At 26.9% G+C, this 27085-nt stretch overlaps 1 protein-coding gene across 3 annotated transcripts in view; it reads right to left on the bottom strand.

The window, feature by feature from the left end:
• Positions 1 to 723: 723 nt before the first annotated feature.
• Positions 724 to 27085, bottom strand: part of LOC113555491 (poly(rC)-binding protein 2) — a 39137-nt gene continuing 12775 nt past the window's right edge. Inside the window, exons 3-12 of one of the 3 annotated variants that reach the window (XM_026959826.1) lie at positions 15435 to 15546; positions 12868 to 12924; positions 11734 to 11850; positions 9223 to 9489; positions 8668 to 8928; positions 8504 to 8594; positions 8277 to 8436; positions 8086 to 8217; positions 1772 to 1873; positions 724 to 748 (exon numbers count right to left, since the gene is read on the bottom strand). In XM_026959826.1, the coding sequence (XP_026815627.1) occupies positions 1789 to 1873; positions 8086 to 8217; positions 8277 to 8436; positions 8504 to 8594; positions 8668 to 8928; positions 9223 to 9489; positions 11734 to 11850; positions 12868 to 12924; positions 15435 to 15500 (1236 nt within the window). In that variant the 5' untranslated portion in view covers positions 15501 to 15546 and the 3' untranslated portion in view covers positions 724 to 748; positions 1772 to 1788. Of the gene's footprint in view, positions 749 to 1771; positions 1874 to 2586; positions 4245 to 8085; positions 8218 to 8276; positions 8437 to 8503; positions 8595 to 8667; positions 8929 to 9222; positions 9490 to 11733; positions 11851 to 12867; positions 12925 to 15434; positions 15547 to 27085 lie in introns of those variants that run through there. The other 2 variants (XR_003405393.1, XM_026959825.1) reach the window with 2 other exon arrangements.

Consider the following 27085-nt stretch of genomic DNA (forward strand, 5'->3'; position numbering starts at 1 on the left):
AAAAACACTCAAATTAGGTACCAAATTGTTTTTACCTTATATTAGTACATGTATACGCAGTTGGACTTAGCTATAGTGTCTTTATAAATGGATACGTTCTAAACTATTATCCGACTCACCCTGTATACGATTACTATAGAATATTATATTTTTATACATTTTATATTAACCTATTTTATTGTAGGTATTGCTTCATCTGACAACCAATGCAGAAATGCATTTTGACAGCAAAAATAAAAATTTCCGATTCTATTGAAATATAAGAACAATTTAAATATTAGTGCCTATTTGTACCTTAACTAATTCTCAATTGTGTAAAAACATTTGGTATGTTTTAAAAATATTAGCAACAAAATGTGTGAACGGAAAAAAAATAACAACTTAGAAATTAACCAATAGAACACTAAACAAATAATACAATTCAAAGAATAAACATGAACAGTTATAATAGTTATAACGCGCATACTTAACTTAACTAATAATAATTATTATACATTAACATTTGAAAACATTAACGCTAATATTAGGTTAAAAATAAAAATAAAACGAAACATTAAATATGAATACTATAGTAAAATAAATAATAACTATAATAATAATAATACAAAAGATTAATTATAAGTTCATAACCTATTAATACAGGAAAATCTGAAAAATTTTATCATCATTGTTGGATAAATATGTAATACCTTATTTTTGATGTTCATTATCATTTTGCTTTTCCAATGCCCAAGTGTTGTAAAATGATCTTAAAAATAATTAATTTAATATAAGTTCAATATTTTTATTAAGTAAAAATATGTGGATTAAACATATTATATCTATACATTTTGTTAATAAATTCAAACTATACAATAAATATTTAGCCGCAACATGATAACACATCAAATGATATATTTTTTACAAATATGGTAAAATATAGTCAATAATCGCAATAATTATTTTATTTTTATTTATTTATAAAAATCAATATGTATAGTATTTATTAAAGATTTTCTTAAAAACGTATAATATATTTTATGGTATATAGTAACTATGAGTAATAAACAAAAATGTATTATAATATAAAACTATTGGCAGGTACGGGTGCCATTGAATTGCATACCCAGAGTGCCGTCTAACTAATTAGAAAAATAGAAAAAATATTTAGGCATCTTTAATATTGATTTTATAATTGTTATTTATACATCAATATTTATATGCATAAGTAAATAATATACAATTTTGTATAATAGTTATTTTTAATTCATTTCAAGGTGAAGATACTTTAAATTTTTTTAGCATTAATAATAAGGTATAACTTATAACTGTTAAAGTAGTATGTATGTAAAGAGTAAACAAATTATAATATGTTTAATAAATATTACACTTTCATACATACGAGTAGTATCACAATAAAACTATTAGTTTACTATTTAAGCAACGTTTATAAATTATATTTTAGCTGAATGATCTAGAAATAGACCTACTTTATACTATATATTTCTTAAAATTGTCCAGCCTTTTTTGTATTATTTTCTCCTAATATTTTTTCGTTTTTAGATAGACTAACTAGATAAAAATAAATATAGTACGCCATATAAAAATAAAAAAAACTATAATAGTTGTATTTTATAGACTAAAATTTATTAAGGTTGGATTAAAATTTAAGTTAAAAAAAAATTATAGTTGTAAAAAATCACAGGTAATGTCATTTGTTTTTAAGCCTAACTTTATAAGATAGAAGTTTTGGGATTGTATCGTTTTCATTTTCATCAAATCATTTTCTTACCTCTTTCATATATTGATTTAATGAATCGGTGACTTGACAATGTGATTAGGTGATACGTAATGATAACCGGGCAAGGCTAGTCCAGCAGTCTCCATAGATATCCTGATAACAAATAAAATAACATTTAATAAAATAAAAGTATACACAAGATTGACGATCAACAGATACGTCGAATTGTTTAGTATAAGATATAGTGTTATTAATATGTACAATATCTTAATAAAATGCCAAGTTTACTGACCTTGATATACGTTCAAATACAAGTTTCAATTGGTTTCAAAATTAAACGATATTTTTTTGCTGAACACGCATGCTTAATAATACACTAATCAAAATAATGAAAGAAATAAAAACAACTTAACTTTATGATAAAACCATTTATGTAATATGATAATAATATTATAGTCTCATGCATATATTTGTTGATTTGATTTAATAAGGTTTTCGTTTCATGCACATCAAATGACCTATAGTGTAAAATTGAAAAATAATGACTTATAATAAGAAATAAAAACCTGTAGGTAATTGCAAACACGTTCAAATTTATATTACCACGAATATTAAAATATTCTAAAATACATAATATATTAACAAAATTTATATTTATCACTATCGTCTACAGAATCATTAAACTGTAAACTTAACAAAACATAATATTAACAATATTGTATGACATGAAAACAATAATATAGATTTAAATCGTTTAAACTTAAATAATATACACATTATTAAATTATTTTTATAATTAATTTAAGTGAGCATCATATTTAAATCACATAAATATTTTGATATAAAATAAATGATAAAAAAAATATACAAAATATTTGTATGGTTAAAAATTTGGTCTGTAATTGTTTATACAAAATTAATACGCTTTAATGAACGACTGAGTATAAGGCACTTAACATTTTGAATATAATAACAAATTAAATTAAATAGAAATATTTATGATTAATAAAGAAATTTTAATAATTGAAAAATGACTAATAAATATAACGTAGCAACGAATTTCAATCATCCCTTCCCCCATGAGCACTCCATTTTCATGAAAATAATTAACAAGCACACACACACACACACACACACACACACACACACACACACACACACACACACACACACACACACACACACACACACACATACACACATACTATGATTGTAACATTTTCAAACCTTTTCTGTAACATAGTTGAATGTAGTTAAATTTTTAAAAAAGCTGACAATAATTTAATAATAAAATTAACTGTATACTTTATACAGACAATTGTACATCAAGTTTTTGAGAAATGTAAAAAAAAATGTTGAAAATAAATCTATGTTCGGGGGATAATCGCTCTACCATCCTTCCCAGTAGTCGTATCAATGGTCGTGATATCTTCATATCTTTCTATAATATGCAACTATACGATACGCAAGTGACAAAGCATCTGTAAACACCTGTTTTACTCAGCGCATATATAAATACCCATAGTCCATACAACATCAGACAGTATATCGTTTGTATCTTGAAACTGGCCCCGTCCACCCCTTCACATCAATATACAATATAAATTGATTACAAAACAGAGACTAGATATCATATTATGATTTTTTTCAGTTTCAGATGGGTTCCTATAAAAGCAAATAAGTATCAATTTAAAATATTTAAACGAGGGTCCCTGCAGTGAAGTTTTGATTTGAATTATTTACCAAAGGAATCCGATTTCAGAACCGATTAGTATGTTATGGGATTTTTGAAGTGACGTGATTGACTGCCGTTGTCGCAATCGTTTAGTGCATTATTTTCGGACTGACTCAATAGTTTAAACGTTTTTTAAGTGTGCAGTGGTTCGCGGTGGGCGTCGATGGGTCCACGTAATTAGAATCAAATTATCGTGAAGGTACAATTTTTCGACGGTAGCTGTGGTTGGCGGATAAAAGTTACTATAGAATATTATATTGTTACGATATATACTATATATTTTATACTGTGTACTATGATATGTTATAATACATAATATACCGGCAACCGTGGTTAGAAATAGGTTTGTTTGTATATATTTTAATTTTATAATATCAGTACGGCGTGAACTTGATGCGGTCGGTTTTGTGTTTGGCGACGGCCGGCTGAGGGGATAGCAGTGCGGCTACCGCGGGGCCGTGGAAATGGTGCTGGACGGGTAATATGTCAGCGGCGGTCGTGTACTGCTGTTGGTGGTGTGGGTGGGTGGCTGGCAATGGGTTGGCGGTCTGGTGGACGTTCGTGGCCGAGGTGGTGGTGGTGTTCGTGGTGTTGCATGTGACGAGCATGTGGTGAACAGGGAACGGGTACTGGTGCGGCGGCAATACTAGCTGTTGCTGTTGTTGTTGCTGTTGCTGCTGCTGCTGCTGCTGTTGCTGCTGTTGGTGATGTTGTTGTTGGTGAAGGAGGTGATGATGGTGGTGGTGTTGGATTTCCGATTGCAACATCGATGCGCGTTGTATGTCCAAGCTATGGTTGAGGTCGAGGAATGGCGGTGGGGGGAAGTAATAAAAAATAAAAATAAAAATAATATCGGTAGAATAAAAAATAATAAAACGTTTTATCATTATGATATAATATGTAAGTAAATATAAGAAAAACAAAAACAAGAAAAAAATACATTAAGAATAATGATAATAATTATTGTTAAAAATTCAGGGACTGGAACCGGTAACATAGGTGTGTTTCGGTTCGTCAAAAAATAAACTATGGTATCATATTTTGTTCTTTAAAATACAAAATTAAGGTTGCATTGTTGTCAATATTAACTATCTAAATTTTTATCTACTACATCAAAAATTAGAAAGCAAAACTACATACTGTATATGAAAGCGAGTAAAATTTAAAATTGTAATTACCTATATAATAGGTTGGATTAAAAAGAAATAAAAACTTTATGTATATATCCATATGCTATTATTTCGATTTTAAGTACATAATATAACATGTTTGTGTATTTTATTGTTCAGTTATATATCATGAGTTCTATAGGGAGTCTAGAGAAGTGACCAAAGCAAGGAGTATTTTTTATTTATGAAGGAATTAAATAAAAATAAAAAATCATTTTCAGTAAAAATCAAAAACACCTCTTCACATAATACACTGTTTACAATTTTATTTCTTTAATATTATGTGTTGTGCTTTAATAATAGAATGAATTAACCTATTATCAAATTAAAAGGTAATGATGGTTTCTATGTTCGCGCGTTGGCTTTCTTATGATATTTCTGAGTAAGTTAAGAATATTTTTAAATTGTAATATTTGAAATATCGTTTTTCATGTTGGGTTACAAATCAATTCATTTTAATATTTAAGCTAAAAACACAAAACTAATTCTTCTAAACGCTAATTAATTGTGTTTGTAAGACAAATACAAAAATAGACAATACATAACGGTATTATTAAACTTAAAGTTTTTTTATTTTAAAAATTTTCGGTTTCAATACAATTTTTTACGATTCAGTTCCAGTCCCCGTTGAAATATTTTAGATATGTACACCCAGTGGTTCAGCCAGTGTAAGATTTGGTGAAGGATTTTTAATAAGATCTTGGAGTAGGTACAGTATTTTATTAGAATATATCATATCATTGATTAAATATATATTTTTGTTTTAATACAATTTAATATAAATTAAAAACTACAAATTTTCTAAGAAGCACTACCGCCACTACCAATTTAAATTCAATTTTAATTGTCTTTAATTTATAAATACTAAAATAAACATTTCCATTTTCAATATTGTATTCTAGATAAAACAACAATATACATTAAGTAGTTATACATACTTTTGTTTTATAACAACCAATAAATTGTGTTACTAAATTTTTGATTTTTGTTCTTTCAGGACAACATTTTTATACAGATTAGGTAGAAGATACTGTTTGTAGCTAATTTTTTATTAATTATTATTAACTAAAGTATTTAAAAAACTATCAGTGATAGTATAAGAAGTATAAGAATTATTTTTTATAGTAATAGATACATTCTAGAAAACGGGTTTTAAATAAAATAGTTTTAATAATTTAATAACCGGTAGCTCTTTTTGAATACTGGCTGTACCACTGTATGACTAATGCTGTATTCGATTACGATTTAAACGTAAATCAGATACTACATACTGATCAACGTGTTTAAACACTATAGTATTGAACTTAAAGATTTATTCTTTCTTTATTTCGGATTCCTTTTTTTTAAATTAAGTATGTTACTAAATATTGAAAACGATGGTTAAGTCAGAATTTTGCAGTCACATTTAGTTTCAAAGTTATAGCCATTTTGAGCTTATAATTTTAATAATACTGCTTAAATAGCTATTTTCGTTATTTCGAAACACTATATCATATCTTGTTGAATAGGTCTATAGTAAGCCCAAACACTATACATAACATTATTAACATTCAGCAAACTTTTACAATTTTTTTCTGATACGAAGTGATTTTGCATAGCAAATCGAAATATGTTTTCATTTTAAACCATCCGAATGAGTCTAGTAAGTGAGCGATCTAGCGATTATGTTTATATGTGTCATCGGAAAGAATAAATTTACCTATCAGTGGTGATTTTGTTCAAAAATAAATAGATGTTTTCGCTTTTATCCCTCTAAGCGAGCGTAGCAAATGAATTACCTCGCTATTTCTATATGTACAGTTAAAAAATTAGTCTTTACCTTATGATCTACCATCTACCTGCAATGTATTTAAAAAGCTAATATTGGGGTTTTTTTATTTAAACCATTCAAACTTCATAAAAATAAATTGAATAGTTGAAGGAAATACTATTTAAGGTACTCGAATGGCATATTTTTCATTATGCCACGATATACCAATTTATTAATTGATTTAAAAAATGATATGTCCTAATGCCAAATTCTGACTTAACTATAATTTTAACCATTTCAAAATATATTAACCATCTATAAAAAAAATAGGGGTATCAGGTAAATTAATAAGGGTCTAATATTAAATATAGATACCTAATCTACAGTTAGATATTAATGGAAACCAACTTTTTAATGCCTTTTGCGCATAATTTTTACCATAGGAATTCAATATTAAACTATAATTGTATTGAATGTATTAAATGCAGTTAAGAAGATTAGTGTAAATTTATCATTTAGGCTACAAATATACATTTTTATTGGGTCTCTACTATATTATATTTCTATTGAGGTGGCTGAAAAAAATTAAGATTGTTGTTTAAACTTTATTGCTTATGATATTGAGGTTATTATAGTAATAACAAATAGGTGACATTTTGAGCCAAAACTGTACTTTTTCCTTTTTCATCAATGTACTCTTTCCTCAAACAGTATGACAGTTTGATTCATTTCTTTAATTCAAGTCAAAATTGTTCTTAAGTGCTACGAATATTATGTTCTAATATTAAATGTTAAAAGTTTTTATAATATGTAGTCCCTTAATTCCCAATCTTTAAATTATTTCGTATTAATAAATAAATTTTATTACTATAAATTCTTATATGTAGTATGAGAATTTAAAATATAATTTTAATACATATGGATGTATATTGTGATTTGTTTTAATTAAAATAATATTAATTAACTAGGTAGGTCGTAGGTATATATTGAATGTTTTTGGATGTGGACTCCAACTGCATAATTCGGGATGGGATATACAATGTAAGTTAGATAATAACTATATAATTCGTGAAAATGAACTTTATGTAAAAACTATGTACTTATTTCTGTGGGTCTTGTAAAATGTTAATAAAATATTTATTTGTAAATTTAAGTTATTAATGTATTTCAAATATAATTATATTTTATTCTTTTGGGTCTAAATTTCACATTCATTAAAACATTACATGAATTCAACCAACTGCTATTATACATTTATATATCTAATATATATTCACCGCATTGCGAAGTTGCGTTAGATACGGTGAAATTTAATCACAGCGACGACGCCTCAAACGGATTAATGGCTTACATGATTCAATTAATAAGCTGCATAAAATTTCGACCGCAAATAACCACGGTGTAACAGTGCAGCCAATTCTAATTGAACGCCTACCAGCTTTAAAGCCGGGCTCTGTATTCCACATCTATATATTCTGGGTCAGCTGAAAACTGCTGATATTTAACAACTTTATAATTCTTGACAGCTTTCAAGTGCAAGCTACTGTAGATTAATGCAAGGCCCTATTGTCCATTATGACCCAGAATCGCTACCGAAAAAAAAAATAAAAAGCCGAACGAGAACGCAAAAGCGAAAGTGTGTCCCTGCCAAAAGGTCTGGCAAACGAGTAGTAGTTCTATTCATGCTGTAATCTAAATATTAAGCACTCACCTCATGTTGATTAAGTACTGAGCTAAAGCCACTGAGTCAGGATTTCCAGTTATCGTTATGGTCCTATCCGTGCTGGCACTTCCTTCGCGGTCTTCGCAGTTTGAGATCCGTATCATTGCTCCGCTGATTTGCCTGGAATCATAAAATCAACAATAAGTGAAAAATAAAAACCAACAAAATTAAATACGCACCTAATTTCAGCGATTTTAGTACCTCCCTTGCCAATGATGCACCCAATTAAGTCATTTGGTACAGTCATTTCATGAGTTTGTTGACCGCCTCCAGATCTACTGTTAATATTGGCACCAGAACCATTAGATCTCAACTGGCTACCAGCTAATGCCGCCAATGCTTTAAAAGTATATTTTTTATAAATTATAACGTTGTCAAATAATTTTAAACTAAATCATTAACTTACCAGCTGGATTAAATGAGTTTGCGGGTCCTCCCAAGCTTCCAAGTCCAAGTGCCGCAAGACCAGCTAACGGATTCCCAGTCAATTTCCCCAACTATACACATTAATGAAGTCATAGTAATGAATTTTTAAATTAATATATGTACACTTGAAATAAAAATTTATACTTGTGAAGGTCCAAATGCATTTTTAAGCAGGGGATAGTCCAGCGGATCAATTAAACCTAGACTTGCTGCTGCACCAGGCGATGGAGGAACCATAAGCATTGGAGCGTTGTATGGGCCACCACCTACCATCATGGTGCCTACATCACAACCCGCCGCAGATCCTGCACTTGCTAGAGTAAATGCTTGTCCTCCGGCTAGAATGACTGGTGCACCCATCTGAGGTTTAGCACGATACGGTATTGTAACGCCTTTAGGAGGTGACTGAAATATAATTGGTAATTGATTATTTTAACTCTTAAATTATACATAAGATTAAAAACTATTAAAAATGTTTGTTATTTTAATAATATGAATTTTTATTTCTATAAATTATAAGTTTTGTTCTTTCAAATTTATGATCGGATAGAAAAGAAAGTGATATCTAGTACAACATTTTATTATACATTATAATAATTATAACTATTCTGTATTTATAGTGTATATGCTTAAACTAAATATAGAAAATATGTTATAATTTTATAGACTTAGTTATATTATTTTTTTTAATGTACTTACTTCCACCATAACTGCGCAAATGTGAAATATACACTGCGTTATTGAATCTCTCGTACCAGTTAATGTAACCGCTCTCTCTGTAGATTGAGGAAGTACATCTGAAGCCACTTGTATCTGTGCTCCTGTAGCTTCTCTAATTTCTTTGATTTTATTACCACCCTTTCCAATTAAAGATCCACACTGAGATGCTGGAACAATCAGCCGAAGGGTCATACCACATTTCCCGATCGCTGTTGCACCAGTTTTGCCATTTTGCATTTCAATAAACTGTAATAAAAAAAAAAGTATTTATAAATTATAAAATTAAAAAATTTTTTATTGATTTAATATTTATAATTTTAAAATGTTTATATTTAAATTTGAGTAAATTATTTATTTTGAAGGTAGTATGCTAGTAAGTGTATTATTTACAACATTTATTTGTGTAAGGAAACTAAATCTATTTGGGTTTAAATAATTATATTCAAATTATTATTTTTATTAATTAATGAAACTACAATAAATAGGAATAGAAATATTAAATAATATTAGTATAATAAGTAAAGTTAATTAAACAGTACTATATTTTTAGAAAATGTTAAAAATTATTTTTAAATTTAATTGGGTATATAACTTAGGCAGCCAGATTCACGACTCCGTTGTATATCGTGCCATGTTCAAAAGTTTGGCTGAGATCAACTTTAAAAATTTCACGGTAGTTAGTAAATGCTACCATAGACTACCATTATTAAAAAAGCTAATCAGAATGCGATACTAGGAACACAACCCGACATACGAAAAAGTTGTAAACCTAACTATAACCATTAAAAATTAAACCAGATCCAATAGAATAGTCTATCAGTAGAATTATTCATCATGTAAATGATGACAAATTTTTTTCACATAAAAATGAATACAATTATTGTCGTATAACATATTATTATATTAGATAATTAAAACAAACAACTGCAAATTATGTTAGTATTATCAATTCAAAAGGTCAATTATTTATTTTTAAATATATTAAAACAATAAAATAACGTGTTATATTTTCTATATAATATTATTTACTATTATCGGTATTATCTATACCGAAAAAATTTTTTTTTTAAAGTAACAAATTTTGTTTAATATTACAAATATCAATGTTTGATAATGATTTACTATACTTTTATTTTACAATGAAAGATTAAGAAGGGAATACAATTCTTGTTATCCAAAAATATATATTATATAAAATTAGGTAATAAAAATTAATACAGAAAATGCTTATTATTACCTTTTTAATTTTCTATCAAAAAAATTAGTTCGATTATATTATAAAAATATGATACACTTTAGAGGGGTAAACCCAAATTAAAAGGGGTTCTTTTTAAATATCTTAGACATTATTATGCATTTTTAAATAGAAGTATTATTTAAATGTCAAATATAATAAATATTTTAATTTTTGTTAAAGTTTGAATTAAATAACGTTTTAATTTTGTAAAATGATAATAGTTTCTTAATTATTTTATTTTTATTTTAACAATAGTTACATGCAAACTACTACATATGCGTGTATACTTTGGTTTATTTTAAAAATTAAATATTAATTACTAACTATAATACTAACATAACTTTAAAATATTTATCAACTTTAAGACAATTTATATATTTTTAATTATTTTACTTTCTCCTCAAATTATAGATATATTAATATAATTATAAAATACTATCTAAATCAGTCAAAATTCTATAAGTCATTATTTATAACTTGTAAGTTATTATAACACATAAATTCCTGATGAACGATAAGAAAAAGATTTTGTGTTGTACCTATGCGCTAACTCCGCCACAATGAAACATTCACTTAACAAGTACAATACATCAAAACCCAACTCATCAGAGACCATATTTCACTTACCCCCTTTCCGGAGAATACTTTCCCAGCACCCGCACATCGTCTGACAATCTTTTTCACGGGATATAAAGCATTTTTGACGCTAATATAACCAACGTCATGCCCATAAAATTTTCTTAAAAATATCCAACAATATGTATTAATTGAACTTGTTGGATATTTTTGTGTGAGTGACTCGGTGTTTGTAGGAGCGTAGTTAAATATATATAATTTTTTTTTCAAATTGCTCATTTTAGTTCACATCGCGGATTGATTAAAAAATCGTATTAAAAACCTTAAATAAAAATTATGGGTAAATTTTATTTTATAATATATTGGGAAATCAGAAAGTGTTTTAAAATGTTATTTTGACACGGTCTTTTTGATGGATAATAAATATTATTTATATTTGACTTTAACCTATTTCTAAAATATAAACTAAACAAATTTTAATACCTAAATATAAACAACTTAACTATTATTTTTATAACCTATAAACAATATTCAATTGTACATAATCTTAAATGTTCTAAAATATTAATTATCAATTATATAATGAACAATTTGTGGTCATACTATATTAGATATATTAGCCATCTTAACATAATCATTATCCAAGCATGGTTAATGCTATACGTAGAAAAACTTACCTCTTCAACTTTTGTGCATATTAAAGAAAATGCTTTATAGATGGCTTCAGTAGATCCTGATATGGTAACTATTCTCTCTGGACAAGAACCATCAGATATATTGATTTTGGCACCAGACTAAAAAAAAATTAATGATAAACATTGTAACGATGACAGCCAATAGTAAAATTAATTAATATTAAAATATTATTTATTTATTTTGTTAAGTGGTTGTTGGAGGGGGGAAGAGTAATCAAAAGAAATCTTACATACATTTTCAGTGAAATAATATACGGATTTTCTTGAATCATGGAATACTAGAATTAATCGTATAGAACAATTTTAAGAATATTACGAAACATCTTAAATAAATAATGGGTAATTTTAAAAATGTATGTAATAACGTCAGCCTTGTTATATAACATTAGTAAGTAATGCTTCTGAGCTACGGTATTCTTTAAAATGCTACATCTTATGTACTTTAAAGTAATAACCCACAATATTTAATACAATTTTTGACCTAAGCAATTAAGAATAATACCTATAATATATTAAAAATAATAATTTCAATATTAAATACGGATACAAATGCTGACCATCAGATGCATATACTAATTACTCATCATGGTACAAGTTTATATTGTTTAAATATTTTTAATTAAAAATATAATTAATGATTAAAAAATGTTATAATACAATTTACATTTATTAGATTTGGTAATAACTTAAGAGTATTGTGCAGAGTATAACTTAAGCAAAATTCATAAGTTATTACCTAATTTTATTATTTGTAATTAAATAATGAATTATTTATTTTAAGTCATAAATTGTTAGGTATTGTGTATTGTGTATTTTAAGTTATAATTATTTTTAAAAAAAGTTTCATTGTTTTTGCTTATCTAAGTAACGCATTAAGGTTCATCAGTCGTAAAATGTCAAGTTCGATCAACATTAAAGAAATGTATACTTCTGTGTAAGGATAAAATTGTCGGAAATGTTTCTCGCACAATGTATAATATCACTATTTTTCGAGGTCTTTCTTGCCTCAATCCTATGACCCCATTTTTAAATCACCCTGTGATTAATATCTTTCAGGATGGTCCATATTAATCTAATACGCGGGAAGAAATATTTCTCGAAGAATTATATACATACCTCTTCTCTGAACCGCTTAACAATTTCTCCTTTTTTTCCTATTATACTACCAACTTCCTGTAAAATAAATTATATTAGTATCTATAATGAATAAATAGGCCTATAACGTCTAATGCGAGTAATATGAATATTTTTAGTAGGATAATATAAAACATTATTCCAAAATCCAATTTGGTAATTTAATTAAACATCACATTTAGTTAGAAGTTATATAAAATATATTCACAATGTTACAACTATTATTTACAATTTTATTATTCAATTATTTAATCAATTGCTTAACTATAATAACTAATAAATCGTTATTCGATATACACGCACAAGGAAATAAGAGGTAATAACTTTTTACTTTTTAAATTAATTAAATTAAGTCAATATAGATACAAATTTAAGTTTAAAGTAACTTTTTTTCGCTTGTAAAAGTTACAAGTTAATAGAATAAAGTACTACCGCTTAGTTAAAAATCAATTCATTTTTTTAACAACATTTTTACGATCAATGCCAAAACATAAAAAGAATATTTTATAAAAATGTAAACTTAAAAATAAAAATGCGTATATAATAGTAAAAATAATACATTTTATGAGAGTAATGAGTAATGTATTAATAAAAATATAATAGAAACGGAATAGTTATTCAAATAGTTATAGTTTCCTACTAATATAAGTTAATACTAATTATTTAATTTTTTAAAAGATCAAAACATCAACATCTCTTTAAACTTTGAATAGATATATTTATTATGGTTATCAAGTATCATTACCTATCTTAAAGTTATAAATTATTTAAATATTAACTTTCAATCCCATGAGAGTCTATGTTATAAAAATTACGGTATAAGTTTCAAATTTCAACATCATCGATTAAAATAATGGGAAAGTTGTTGGCATATTCAAAACTCAAACTATAATAAAACTTTCTTTTTCTTTTTAAATGTTGGAGCTATATTTAGAAACTATATGTACAATGTACCTACATGCGTCAAATCTCAAGACTAACGAATAGCATTAAAAAAGTTTTGTAAGTAAGTTTTTAATATGTGTTCTACACTTTTTGAATATTGTGTAAAAAATGCCTAGTTAATTTAATGTAGTATGTTTCTTAATTTAAAAAAAAAAAGATTTTATAATTTAAAAGAGTGTTGTCGTTGGAATATTCTGGTAGGGAAATTAAAGAAATATTGTTCACGTGCGTCAAAAGTGGCTTTCAAAATACCGTTCAACCTATAGTCTAAACTACTTTGGAAAGTTCACAATTTAAAGCGATCATCTAATTATTATTATTATTTATTTATACATCAAATTTTTGTATGGCTAAGCAACAAATTTTATTATAACAGAAAAAAAAATATAAATTTTTCTTGTTGATATAAGCAGGACTTGTTGTATGTTTGACTTTAATCAAACTTTGACGTTTTTCTATGGATAAGTGAAACTCTCGAGTATTTGTATAGAATGTTTATTTTATATCCCTTGGAGAGTTAAAGATTTTATGTTGAATGTTTTTTCACATTTATTTTTTTTTTAAGTTGTAAACTAGCATTTTTATTTTGTAAAAAAAGAAATCCATCATAATTTTCATTGCTTATTATACATTAATGGAGTACTAAAATATTTAGATAGTCAGATTTAATTTTTGTAGGTGGTCGTTTTTATCGTACAAATTAACAAAAATTATAAGACTTTAAATTTTTTTTATATCCCTGTAAAAGTTCTAATTAACTTTTTAATTAAAAGTTTTACGTATACTTATTCATTAGTCAAACAGTTTAAAATAAATTTAAATTTAAACATTTCGCATGTTAATTATGGAATATATTTACAATTTATAGATTTTGAACAGATCAATGAATGTATTGATTCAATTGATTCAATAATAATGTGTTATCTTGTGTTTGTTGTGATCCCCTTTTGAGTGAAAATTGTTCAATTTTAAATTTTTGAAAATGATGGTCAAGTAACAAATTAGATCTAGTTGGTACTCTAAGAGAGTTATACGAAAAAAATTCCTTATAATTTTAAAAATAATTAGAAAATAGTTTAAAAACAAAATTACGAAAAACTGGAATATTTACAATTATTTTCTTGAAAGACAAATAGTTAATTAATGAAATCGTCAAAGTTACTTATTACATCTATAAGTATCTAAATTATAATTTTGATTAGGGGTGCAGTAGATAAACATTAACCGAGTACCTCGGTTTTGAACTTTTCCAACTTTTCAAAATAATGCGTGTAAGCATTTAAACCGATCACCTTGTATAACATTATATATTTACCTAAATGTATACATATTATATATAACTCATAAAAGTGTAATATACTATTATGGTTTCACTTATGAGACTATTTAGAATGGTGGAAGTAATAATAACGCTAAATGGATTATTTACTACATTTTTTTTAAGGCTTCAATTCCACGAGGGGAAGGAAAAATCGAAAATTACAATATTCATTATTATGTTTCTTATTCTTTATTTTTTCCCCAGATTAATTCATGAATACATACTATTATTTTTAAATTTTAGGAAAATAAAATTATGCTAAAAACAAATATACAATATTTACCTTTCCTTGCATTATTAGCCGTAATGTAAGGCTGATATTGGAGTCATCTTTCGATTTGGCGTCCATTTGGTCCTTTCGTTGAAATCCCTGTAATCCTTGATTATTCGAGTTACTGTGAAAAATAAAATATTATTATAGTATAATAGTAATTAACGGTACGTGTTAATTAAACACGAATTTGCATTGTATATTTATAGATATCATAATATTATTGTATATAAGTTATTCAAAATTACATAGATACTTATTTTCTAAAAGATATTAAAGAACATTAAAAATTAAATCCACTGAATATTCCACTACATAAACGACTATTATACATACTGCAGTATCTTTAATTAAGGAGACTATATTATGCAGATGTTAATTATACGCGGAGTAGGTATAATTGGCAAACATGATGATAATTAAGATACTCTTCGAGTAAAATTAAAATTAAACTACTATACCGTTATCATCAATTTATATTAGGTATAGTTTTAAAATAAGATATATATATTTGTATAGTGAAAACAACATTTCAATGAAATATTAGTTAAAACAAAATGAATAGGATCTTTGATACACGTATTCAAGATAATACAGAATTTAAAAGTATTAAATACGTAGATTTGTAGGACAATTTGATATTTTAAAAAAAAATACGTATTATACAATAAATTTACAAAAACAAAAACCAAGAATATTTTTATAATATTCTTAATTAATAAGTACAAATTAGTATTGAGGGACTAACACTGTCTAATACGAGGAAAATGATTAATAAATCATATTTGTATTCGTTAGCTTTTACATTAGGTTTTAATATTATGTTAAAGAAAAACAAGATTAATTATTAAATTACTGATCTCTATTTTATAAATAGACACTTAACGAACTGCTTATGTGAAAGAGGAAAGCAACAATTTGTTTCTGAGGTTATTTCATTAAAATGATAAATACATAAATCAATGTCAATTTACAAATGAGATTTCGCAAAATCTACACTCGTGAACATAGTAATGACTTTTAGCTTAAACCATTTAAGTATTTTTTAGTAAACACGCGCGTCGCGCATATTATATGTATATTTATAATTAAATTAGGCTAGATTAGATTAATGCTTAATACTTTATGTGTATAATATAAATTTACATATTACACACGATAATGTGTATCTATTATCAACCAAAATCAACGGTACACACATACAAATTACATGAATCAATAATCTACGTATAGTTTTCTGTATTTTGCTGTACCTAAACATTTCAGGAATCCGAGAGGATTAATTGATCGTTGTTTACGCGAAGTCTAATTAACAATTTTAAACAATAAAATACGTCAATGCGTTAATAAAGATGCATGATCTCTGCTCTTTAGACATTTCCAGTAAAATAAAATATACACAAACGCCGTGTAAAATACACGGCAACCTAATTTGCACCTAACCAGACTACAAGATTGATCAGACATAGAGCGTATCAAAAATTAAGTAAGTTATATATCATACTTTACCAGGTTCCTTTTAAAATATTTATAAATTAACTTAATAATATCAAAAATATATAGGTTGGAAGTTTTCAAAATTTGATAATACTTACTAGCTATGGTATTTAAACTCCTTTTTTTTAAACAATTTTTCTGCTATCCATTTCAATTATATGTTTTAATTCGAAAAATATTGTTTTTAAAGACTTGAAACTCTCCGCCATTGAAACGTGCTACGTATGTTATTATTTTCTACGCACAATGACATTTTAAAAACTGTCGTTTAATAATTATACAATTATACATTATTAAACTTATTTATCATTCTGTTTCTATAACATACCTACTTACTTGTAAGTTAATAACAATAATATATTATGCAACAATAGTGTTATAGTTAATAATATAATAAACAATTAGTTAATTTCAACCGACTGTATACTGCGAATAAGGAAGTGATTTACCTATTGTAGTATAAATATATCATGAAATATATCTTTTGAAATAGAGACTGACAAATAATCTCCTTTTAGAATTGTTTTTCATGTACAATGATTTATCATTTAATTCTCAAATCTAACACATAAATTACAGTGAACTACTCAATAACAAAGCTCGCTTAAAATCGTTTATACAGCAGAATGAGTTATCTGTTTTTTTCTAAGATTTAAATTTATTTTAACATTTATATTTTTATAATATAGGTTATGCGCGTCATTATATGAGTGGTTTTGACGGATGCTCAAAATATTTTTATCTTTAAAAGTGATTCAACTAAAAGAATCATAACAATCAACAATAATAACTTATTTTAAGATTTCTATAATCGAAAAACAGGGAACTCTCTTTGCTGTGTATAATAAAAGTTTATACCTGATCATTTAGTAAAACAATAATACGTGAAAAACATATTTTGAACAAAGAAAACGATAGATCAGATACAATTTTCTACTCTGATCAGTAGATTGAACTAATTTTTATAGAAAAACGCATACAAGTTGGTTCCGTAGAAAATTTCATTGTGCATTGAAAATAATAATTCTTAATAATTCTTTTAGAACTAATTCTGTGTTGTTAGCTTTAATACTAGAGTGAATTGACCTATTATAAATTATGTATAATTTATGTATCATACTATCAGTACTTAAACTTTGACTTTTTTTTCGATAAGTTAATTTTTAAGCAAGATATGAGTAAGTATTGTAGATATTACAAGTTGAAAATTACTATATTTAGATTTAAAATAAAAATATAAAATATTCCAACGCTTAAGGTACAGGCAATTAATGTTCTTATCTATAGCATTGATGGTCGTAGGTCAATTACAATAATATTAAAGTAAACAAAAACAACACACAATTGATACTACCGAACGTAAATTGGCTGTGTTGTATATTTTTAAGACGGAGACAAAGCATGTGAGGGTAGTGTCCACTTAATGGTGGAAAATGTCAAGTTTCTACTTGTCATAAAATGACGAAAAAACATATTTGACGAAAAGTAAAGGAAACTAATACCAAAGTCTCTGCGTTATACCAAAAAGCTATTTCTAATGTTCCAATAAGATATTATAATGAAATATTATCGTAATTTTCTAACGTTGCAATTATAAGTATAATAGGAATAGAAAAATCCAAATTATCAACAGTCAAACTCTGCAATATCTGAATTCTATGTTTCAGATTTATTAAAAACTCTAATTATCGGCATCAATTATTTTTAAATGAAGAAATTTTAAGAAAACAAGTGGAAAAGACAATTGTAATCTCTTTTTTTCTACAGTTTAAAATTGTTACTGCTATTCAATGGGTTATAGACGGATTTATCATGATTCAAATCGTGTCTCAAATTAATTAATCAAGTTTTTGTAATTCACAGTTTCATTTAAAGAAAAAGTGATAATAAGATAGTAGTGCCTTTATTATATGCTTACAATATAGACCGAGTTTAAGATTTATTACATATTCAAATTTTTTTACACTTAAATAAGACGCTTAACAAAATAAGTTTAATATAAATTTCAACATTGAAGATTATCACTGACAATCCTTCCGTAAATATTCATTAAGAGAAGTGTTTCCATTTGCTATCCATTCTGCTTATATTTTCAATCTTTAAAAATCAATTTAGAGGAAAGTTAAAGAGAAATGATCTTGTAAAAAACTACACAAGTAATATTTAAATAAATATAATGGAACATAAATAGCTGCATTAGTTTTTTTTTATTACTGATCAGATCATAAGAGCGTAAGATTTAAAAACCTTCAATATAATGTTCTATGTAGGCTTAGCAATTAAAAATTATCAAAATAATAATTAAGTACCCAAGATTTTTTTTTATAACCTTTGAAGTTAAAATAATTTTAACCAAATTGTAGCTTATTTTAATTAGTATAAAAATAAGTACAAGTTTCCAAGTTTTTTGGAAAAATGATGTTGAGTTTGAAAAGTACTGGACATTTTTTATTTTTAATCAAACTATACGTATAGTAGACCCAATGTGCTACCAGAAACCTGAATCAATATTGAGGATTACGCTGTCTTTTCTTGTATAAAAAGTGTTTGATAAAATAATATTTAAAATAAATCCATAGTCAACATGATTTTTCCTCTATAAATTTATATAATTTATTGTTCTTCAAAAAAATAGTATCATATTAATTATTGGAACTAAAGATTTTTTGCCAATCATCACATTATATTCATAATTATTTTCTTTGCAAAATATTATAATTAATTTGTATATTTTTAATATTTATATCATGATTCGTTGTCCTAAGTTACGTTACCATTTATTTATTAGTTAATTATAATTATAAGTATAAGATAGAATATTATTGTTCATCAATTTCAAATTATCAAACATTTAAATAAATAATTATTATTTATTTTATTTTATGTATGATACATGCAACTCAAATGATAATTTTATTATATTACTTGATAATTTATAAAAAATAATTTCATAAAACTCAATTTTATAGGATTCACTTTTAAAATGGTAATATTTGTATTACTAATATAGAAATCTCTACGATGTTCCTTTCAGTTTTTCGAGTTACACAACATCAAAAAGAAATCGATTTTTAAAAACTTCTATTACGTAAAAATTCCAATTTTATCGCTAGTTTTTGTTAGTTTTTCTCGATTATTAAGAAAAGTTCTAATAATTTCCTACTTTGGTTTTCTCAAAATATAAACTAGATTAAGCCTTCTAGAAATCATGCTCATTGTTAAATATTGAAACAAATTTTCTACTTTAAATTGTGATGATAAATTCAAAATAAAACTTCACACTATTCAGTTATTGTAAAATTAATACGCATAACTTGCTACATCGCTCAGAATCTAAAAATAATAATAGCCTATGTTTAATTTTAATTTGTAGGTGTAGAGCTTTAATATATAGTGTAATCTACTTTTTTTGTTTATATTAATATTTATTTATATTTTTAGTTATTATTCAAAAATTGTATTGTAAACATATTTTTCGTCTAAATATCAAATTGATTTATAATTTAACTAAAATACAATTATGACAATATGTAAGATATAAAATATGGTAAAAGATATTAGAACTTCAATATAAACTTTAAAAAATAATATAATTATTGAAATAAAGGCAACACTTAATTATTTGGTCCTAAGCTCTATTAAATTGAATCAAAGTTATAAAATTATAATTTTTTATTCAATTCTAATAATAGTAACTCACAAAAAATAAGTTGAAATGTATTTAGAAAAGTTCTAAAACTTCTAACAATTACCAACTGATTTTGAATACAACTATATAAATAATAAACTATTATTTACAAAATGTAATTATTATGTCAATTTAATAATGTAAATTAATTATTACAATTTAGGTTGTCATATCATAAAAATGATTTAATTCATCTCCCGGGATCATATTTCTAGGTTTATTTTGTTTTAAATTGTTTGATTCATTTTGTATTTATACACTCTGATTTCATTAATATTAAACTGGTTCAGAACAAATTGTACTGTATAAAGTTTTTCAATAATTTTTTTAGCATATTTTAATTATTGATTAGCTTTTTATGTAAAATATATTTATTCTATGTATATAGAAACTGTAATTTTAGGCTATAGCCAACAATAATATTACTGATAGTAAGTTTTAGTAGAACCTCAACTGAACTCATATACTGTAGGTGTTTAATTTTTACTGTTTTTCTTTACTTAAAAAGAAAGGAAAAACATTATTGAGGATCACTATCTAAATAGGAAAACATAAGGGAGAGTTTTATTTTTTCAACGGGAATCAAGTGTGTCTAGGCGCTGGGGTCGTACTTACTCTCTAGAAAATAAAAGAGACGGTTCTATAAAGAGTGGTACTCCACATTTGTATTTGTATATGTATTTTGCTGTTTCGCATACGCCATGTTTGATGCAGATTTCCAAGTATTATTTTTTTATATTATCATTATTATATTTGTATGACAACTAGGTATGTTGTGCAGCCCAAAATAATGATGTCATTATTCCTACGGCGTGCATAATTGTATGCATACTTATATTAAAAATGATATTAGAGTGTACGTATTTCAAACAAAATATTACTCTAGATACTTAAAACAAATGTATTTTTAACAATAAAACATCGAGAATATATTATGAAATTCTGTTTTTAATTTTTTAATTTATCTTATTATTAATTATTTATGATAATTGTATAAGTGTATTATATTCAAACATCAAACTTCGGTAATTGCTATTTAGTTATAGTCTAACCCTAAAACCATAATATTAATAAATAATTATGTACCTAATTAAAATAAAACAAAACGCACATTAAGCTTGAATACCATAATGAATTATATTTTTTATCTGAAAATCAAAATTAGACATTCAAAAGTAATGAATAAAAATTAATAATTGTTTAGCGAGTATCGATATACTTTACAATACCTATGTATAATGTATTAAAGTGAATAAAATTTGATATTTTTATAAGACATAAAAAACTATACTCTATAATCTATACTCAACTATTAAAACTATTAGTATTTATTGTATCATAGAATATCATTAATAGTAAAGAATAATACATTTTTTATTCAGTTAATATATTATTAAATACTGATTTAATAATTGGCACATTCTTATAAAAATAAATTCATTTAGAAAATAAAAGTGTTTACTTTTAAGTTTCAAATTATAAAAAAAAAAAATAATGATGGAAATAAGAAAATCAAATTATCTTTTATTTTATTTGAATTTAGTTTTAGTAATTTGTTTGATAAAATAACATGTTGTAACATTTTGTAGCTGCTATATAGATAACCTTACTATCAAGATTCCTACTACAATTTTAAAACTTAAGATTTTTAAAGTTTTATTACCTACATTATTTTTACTCACGAGATGATTAAATTTAACTACACTTCAAAATTCATACTGGTATTAATTTCATATAAATAACAACGAACTTCTGAGGGAACTGAAATATAATGATATTTTGTTCCGTGTTTTACAAAATTATATTCATTGTACGTGCTGTTATTTAAATAAAAAACGCGTTCTAAGGATTCGTTTAATGCGGGTCTAGTTTTTAATGAATTATATTTACCAATAGAATTTTTAAATCGCTCTGCAAATGACTCTGCAGTTGTATAAAAAAATACAATCTACTATAGTTATTTTTGTAAGTAAGTAATTAAAACAGTAGAACTATATCATAATAATATTTATAAAATGTTATAGAAGATTTAAATAGTTTACGTATATTAAATAATTTATTAAAACATTAATTAATATTTTAAATTGACATTTTGTCCAACAGGTACGCGGGGTTGACGATAAAAGGACACTGAATTTATTAAAATTCTACACTTCGCTAATTTATACAAACATTTTTACTTCAATGTATTTAATATGTGTATAATCTATTTGCCTTCAAGTGTGCCAATTACTTAACGAGAAGACTCATGATGGTGTTTAAGAAAACGAAAGATGTGTGGTCAAGAGGCTGATCGGAATTTTAAATCAGTTGATGAAAATAAAAACCAAGTCCTTGGCCATGAGATTTATAAAGTGAAAGGGTAGTAAATATTTTAACTATAATGGCATTAGTTTAGTATGTATTACAAAATATCGGTATTTTTTCTCCAATCTTATTAGTTGTAATGGATTTATTAGTTTTTTTATAATATTAATCATATAGATACAAATTTTAAGTAGGTACATCATAGTTTCGGTTTAATTTGGCGTGAACCCATTTAATCTACTGTCAATTGAAACTTGCCATTTTTGGACACTGAGAGTTCGAATACCTTTTCACAATGTTTTGGACTATATCCAGATTAATCTTAATCTGAGTTCAACAATAAGATCAATGATCAGTTTTTATTTTCAACTCTATAGCTAAAATTAAATCGTTTAATGCCAAATTATATTTAACGTATTTATGTAATAAAAACTTGGTAATTTTAAAATTAAACTTTCATATTTTTATTTTGGACCATTAAATCATGAACATTTAACTTCGCCATTTAAACCTTATACTAAAAGTTTCAAAAGTAATAAAACAATCAACACACTCAACAATATTCCTTATAGTTAACCTATTGTTAATTTACTTATTAATAAAACCAAAACCCCATGTGAGTTATTTTATGTCATGTACATAAATTAGACTAATAGGTGCCATGCAAAAATCTTTGTACTTAACTCGTTTAATTCGAGAATGGTTAATTTTAGAAAGAAATAAACTTATAGTTTCGCGTTAAATGTTCGTAATTTATAGTTAGTTGAAATTTTTTTTTTAGGAACCCTACTAGAAATTTACGCCGCTATATAATATTCTCATCTTATGAAGTATACAAACAAATAAAAAATTCCATAATACCTGGAGATTATACCTGCAGCTATATATTATAAAAAAGGCATATCACAAAACTTTATTCAATGAGTTAATCGTTCAAGTATCAAGAACAATATAGTTTTAAAGAATTATATTTATTTACCATAATAAATAACTATATTTAACGGTAAATAATAAATATTAATTAACATGGAAATATATTTTACCATGTAAATAATTATAGTAAAATAAACAATAAATAATTAATAATAAAAACAAATTTACTTGTTTATCAAGTTGAAGGAATATTAAATTTTGCAAACAAATCGTACCACTTAAAAATATTCAAACTAAAATATTGCATACCAGATTCGTACTATAGAAAATATTCACCGAGAATAAAATGCTTTTTTTTAAAAAGATCTAGAATATTTCCTGTTACTTTTTTTTCTCTTTAAAATATAAATGTTTAATAAGAACAAATCTTATATTTTTCATTTTAAATTTAAATTCCACTTAAATCATTTTGTATTATGAATTATGTCAATTTCTTGCATTATTCCTTTATAAAAATCAAAAACTGTTTATATTTTTAAGATATTTTATTATAATCCTTCAATATTTTCATGAAAAATATAATTATTAATTATATAGGATTAATAGTATAAGTTATTTATGAAATTGTAATGTTTTGGTTAATTTATCTGATCTATACAAGAAAAAAATAAAATATGATATAATATGTTCCAACATATGATTAATAATTTTTTATCATTCAATATTTTATTAAGTATTATGATTATTATTTGTTACATACAAAAATATAATTTCTATTAGTATTCTATAAAAAAATCATTTATTGTAAATAAATAAATATAAGACTATACTTAGTGGCAAAATAAATTAATTTATAATATAATACCACAACAGCCATTGATTTGATTCGTCCAGACAGTATCTTAAGCTGATTTTCGGAGTTTAAGTAGGTATTTATTAGTTGTAGATAATGTTCATATTTGCTATATTGCAAATCATTTTAGCGGAATATAAATAAAACCATTGATTTTCTTTGTATAGTACAACTTTTAGAGAAACCACAAATCAAAAATATTTAAAGATTTTAAATCAAATTCGATTAATTAGCTAAGTATTATAACTTAATGAGTATACGTTCACTCAATACATAATAGATATTGCATATTTGCATCTGAAAGTGTATATAATATATACATATTTATACAATATTATAGTCCACAAAATAATACTGTTGTTATTATTAATGATTTTAAATATTTTTATAATTAAATATCCATGCAGTGATCGTCCTGTGACACACAGATGTGTATTATGTAATTATTATTTTTATAAAAATAATTATGTATGTATATTTAATATATACATAATTAGGTTTATGGATTATAAACAGCCAATAAATAATAGTTTGTAGTAGTCACTTGTCATTTGTCAAAAGTGTAATAATATATTTCTTTATGCACTAGACCATGGGTATATAATGTTATTATAATGTATCGAGACCACAAAACGTCGAAACAAAAATGTTAACACGTTTAAAAATAATCGAAGAATCGCAAATTTTACATGCCAAAACCAAAACAAAACAGTATAGCTATGCAGTTTTTTTTTATTAGTTGCCATTTGGCCAAACCATAATTTGTTGTGAAAGTGGCGTGAAACGAAATAACACAATTACCTAACAAAATAATAAAATAAAATGACGAATTTGTCAAAATTCGTTTATGGTCGGGTCGGAGAGAAAACAAATTTTATTAAAACGTTTTTTATTTCATTTGTCCCTATATTATATTGTAATTACAATATAAAAATTTAATAAAAATAATAATATACGCGTCAAAATGACGAAACAATGATAATTTTTGCATCGGCGAGTTTCTGTGTGGTGCACATTTTTATAATCGTCTCTAAGCTCTCGTACATCGACGCACAGAAGCGTAAGCGTTATAAACTATATTTTCGCATTATATATTATTTTATATGTAAGCGCGTACCGCGTACGATATAATGTATACATCGGTAACGTCGTTTTCGAACTCGCTGGGTACCACCAGCACCATCACCACCACCACCACCCCAACCACCACCGACAACTCTCGGTAAAACTTCCGGTGGTCGGTAGCATTGAATCTAGCAAAACGGCATGCGAGATGAAAGACGCCTGCTGTCCTGACGGGTGGGTGGTTGAGTGGGTGGTAGTGGACCAAAACGTGGTGGTGGTTTTCGGGTGGGGGGTATGGGGTAGTTGTAGTGGAGTGGTTACGGAGAAAGGTGAGCGAACCGGCGGCGGCGGAATCGATGCGGCGCGCACTCACGGACCACGGTTATCGATAGTCAGCTGCGGCGGCGAATCCCGGGCGTCAAGCCGTCTACGTCATCCGCCGCGCGTGCACACACACGCACGCTCCGCGTACACGCGCGCGCACGGCGACGCTCTCTCTAGGCCGTTGCTATTGACGACGGCCGCTGCGGTGGCGGACGAGGAAGAACAGCGAGCGCGAAAAGTCCCATCGGCAGCGGCGGAGGTCTCTCATTGATTCATCTCGCGCGTGCAAGCTCACAACTCTCGCCCGCGCGTGTCCCATTAGTGACGGCGGCGGAGGCGGCGGCGTGTGCGTGTGCGTGTGCGTGTGTGTGTGTAACGTACAAGCGAAACTCTCGGGGCCTTTCGGTTTTGCACCTACGGGCTACGACTCCCCAGCACCGTCCACACCGCCCGCAACAGTCCGCCGCCGCCGCCGTCACATAGCCACAGCCGCCGCCAGTCGGTCTCGTGCCGTCGCTATACTACCCTTTTTGCACCCCCTCTGCCCGCCCCTGGCTGCTCGCTCGCCCCGCTATTGCCGCCACCGCCACTCCTGCAGCAGACGGCCGGTCGCCAAGGCAACGGCCACGACGGTGAACGGTACTCTCTACACGCACAGCAGCTCGGAGATCGCACGCACGCGGTTTTACCAAAATAATATTACGTTCTCTCTCTCTCTTTCTCTCACTCTCTCTTCGGGGGGCTCCGGACCGACTACCTACACGGACCGCCACCGACGATGACCGCCCCCCCCCCACCGTTCGGCCGCCTGCACGCCCGGCAGTGTTTACCCTTTTCCGTGTCCACCCGTATCGTGTGCGTGGGTGCCCGCGTTTACAAATGGACATTATTACGTACGTACGCCGAGCGGTGTGTGTATATAACGATCGTGATAGGTCGGATGATGGGGATGCTGTATATCGGATATAGGTGATTTGGCGTAGGTGACGATGGTATCCGATAGTTATTATACGGTATATGAATATTGAATGTATAATATATACGTATATCAGTGTA

Source organism: Rhopalosiphum maidis, chromosome 4, assembly GCF_003676215.2.
Source record: "Rhopalosiphum maidis isolate BTI-1 chromosome 4, ASM367621v3, whole genome shotgun sequence".
NCBI lineage: Eukaryota > Metazoa > Arthropoda > Insecta > Hemiptera > Aphididae > Rhopalosiphum > Rhopalosiphum maidis.